This window comes from Larimichthys crocea, chromosome XIII (assembly GCF_000972845.2).
Source record: "Larimichthys crocea isolate SSNF chromosome XIII, L_crocea_2.0, whole genome shotgun sequence".
NCBI lineage: Eukaryota > Metazoa > Chordata > Actinopteri > Sciaenidae > Larimichthys > Larimichthys crocea.
In genome coordinates, this window is record NC_040023.1 from 18,974,649 (window position 1) to 18,976,706 (window position 2,058).

At 36.9% G+C, this 2,058-nt stretch overlaps 1 protein-coding gene across 1 annotated transcript in view; it reads left to right on the plus strand.

Annotated features, from left to right (window-relative positions):
• igflr1 (IGF-like family receptor 1) overlaps positions 1-1,804 on the plus strand; it is a 3,670-nt gene extending 1,866 nt beyond the window's left edge. Inside the window, exons 6-7 of the mRNA XM_019275614.2 lie at positions 13-114; positions 898-1,804. Coding sequence (XP_019131159.2) covers positions 13-114; positions 898-1,223 — 428 coding nt within the window. The 3' untranslated portion in view covers positions 1,224-1,804. The remainder of the gene's footprint in view (positions 1-12; positions 115-897) is intronic.
• The last annotated feature ends 254 nt before the right edge of the window (positions 1,805-2,058 follow it).

Here is a 2,058-nt window from a genome sequence, read left to right on the forward strand (position 1 = left end):
GGTTTAACACAGGTCAGGAAACTGTGTTGGCTTTTAACAAAAGATCATCATACATGAATGCAGGCTTCTCCTCTCTCTCTGCTGCACCTAGTAACAATGACCTCGAGGACACAAGTGAGTGGGTTTTACTGTGAATTTACCATATATATATATATGCTTTTGTGTCTGTCTCCGATTACAGCTGCTTTACAGCACGTTCTGTGTACTTATACAGGCTCTTCCTGTTTATGCCTGAAAAAAGTCTGTGGAACTTTAAGGACCAAGTTAGTTTTCTTGATCTGCTGTCAGTCTGAAAGTATAAGAGTAACATAGTAGATAAACTAGATCGACATAATGGACAGACATACAGTACACAGTCACATGAAGCAGTTATGCTGTTGTGCACAACAATTTCATGATAAAAGTGTGTGTGGTGGGAAGCCCCTGCAGACTGGCTTTCTTCTCATTCTTGGTGTTTTTTGTTCGTACCCACTTTTTCTTTAAAGGGCAAAAAAGCTCAACCCCAATGGCTATTATCCTGGAATGATAATATGTTGTGATTTCAAGGTCAACAAATACTTGTTACATGTAACATGTAATGTGACATAAGCAGTATTCAGTTAATTGCAGTCTACATCTGGATGCTACAAAATCCTACACATTGGTCCTTTAAAGAATACTGCTCACTTTATCCTTCCATTCCAAACAAAAAGAAGACCCTACAGTATCCATGAAAATAAACAAACAAAAGGGACAGTGTTCAGTTTGTCTGTTCTAGGAATATTCCTTTAGGAATATCTGGCAAGCCTCTAGCCGCAGGCTGCAAAACTAATTCAAACTAATCATTGAAAGACTTGTAGTTGTATGAAAAAAATAGACAAATATTGCATTTACCTTTCTCACATCTTTCTTCTTCAGGCTCTGCAATCATGTCAGCACCTTTACAGACAGTGCTGGACAACTTGGATGTTCTGGAGGAGCTGGTGATTTTGTTGGATCCAGAAAGCCATGCAGTAAAAAACACCAAACATCTGGCCTCTCTTTGCTCCTTCCCCGCCACCTGGATTACTTACACATATTCTATGAAAGACAGTAAGAGCCCTCTGAAAGCTGTGTTGGAGGGAGTCACCAGCAGGCATCCTGAATGGACAGTGGGGCACTTGGCTAAGCTGCTCAGACAAATGGAGCGCAATGATGCCATCGCTCTTCTCGCCAGACTGAGAGTAAATGACATGGACGTGTAGTACTTCTTCCACCTTTAACTGCTCACTTCACGGGAGGGCTCACAGATGTTTGCATTGTCTGATCATTCCTAAAGATAAAAAGTGTACTCATGACAGGAATGAAAGAAGAAAAACATTGAGAAATTGATTTGAGGCAGAAAAGTTAAAAATTACTCCATTTGTGAAAACAGCTGTATGTCTTCTGTAGCTCCTAAAAGAAGTTTGGAAAGAAAGAAACTATGTAAACTTTTATAGGCACTCAATAGTATACTCTAGTGAGCAGTAAATTGAGATTTGGAACTTTTCTGACATTAATAGGACAGGAGGGGTCTACTGAAAGTTTCATTATAGGAAGTGTAGTGTTTGTTGGATCTTGAGGCAAATCAGAATGTCTCAGCTTCTCGTTCCAAGTTTGATCATCCTTGACATACTTTTGTCTCTTGTGAGTTTTGGAAACGTGCAACGCTACATAATTATTGGAGGGATAGAAAAAAAGTGCTTGTATTTGTGAACATATTGAGCTGATTATAGTGTCCCACTTGTCTGAATCCATGTAATCATTTCATTCGATTTTTTTTTATAAAGTCACTTGTATAACATTATACTTCACATTACTAGATATTTTTATACTCTTGCCTTTCATAAAAAAATGGAATTTATTCAAACATCTTAACATCTTTATTAAGCAAATAACATTATAAATAAAAAAGTGCATAGAAAAATTAAACAGGTTTAGAAATATGTATACAAATATTTACAAACTCAGGGTTTATTTGTACATGGTAACAAAGACGTAAATTTAAAGATCACATATTTTCTCATTTGTATGTCTTTTACACTTACTTTAAAATAAACT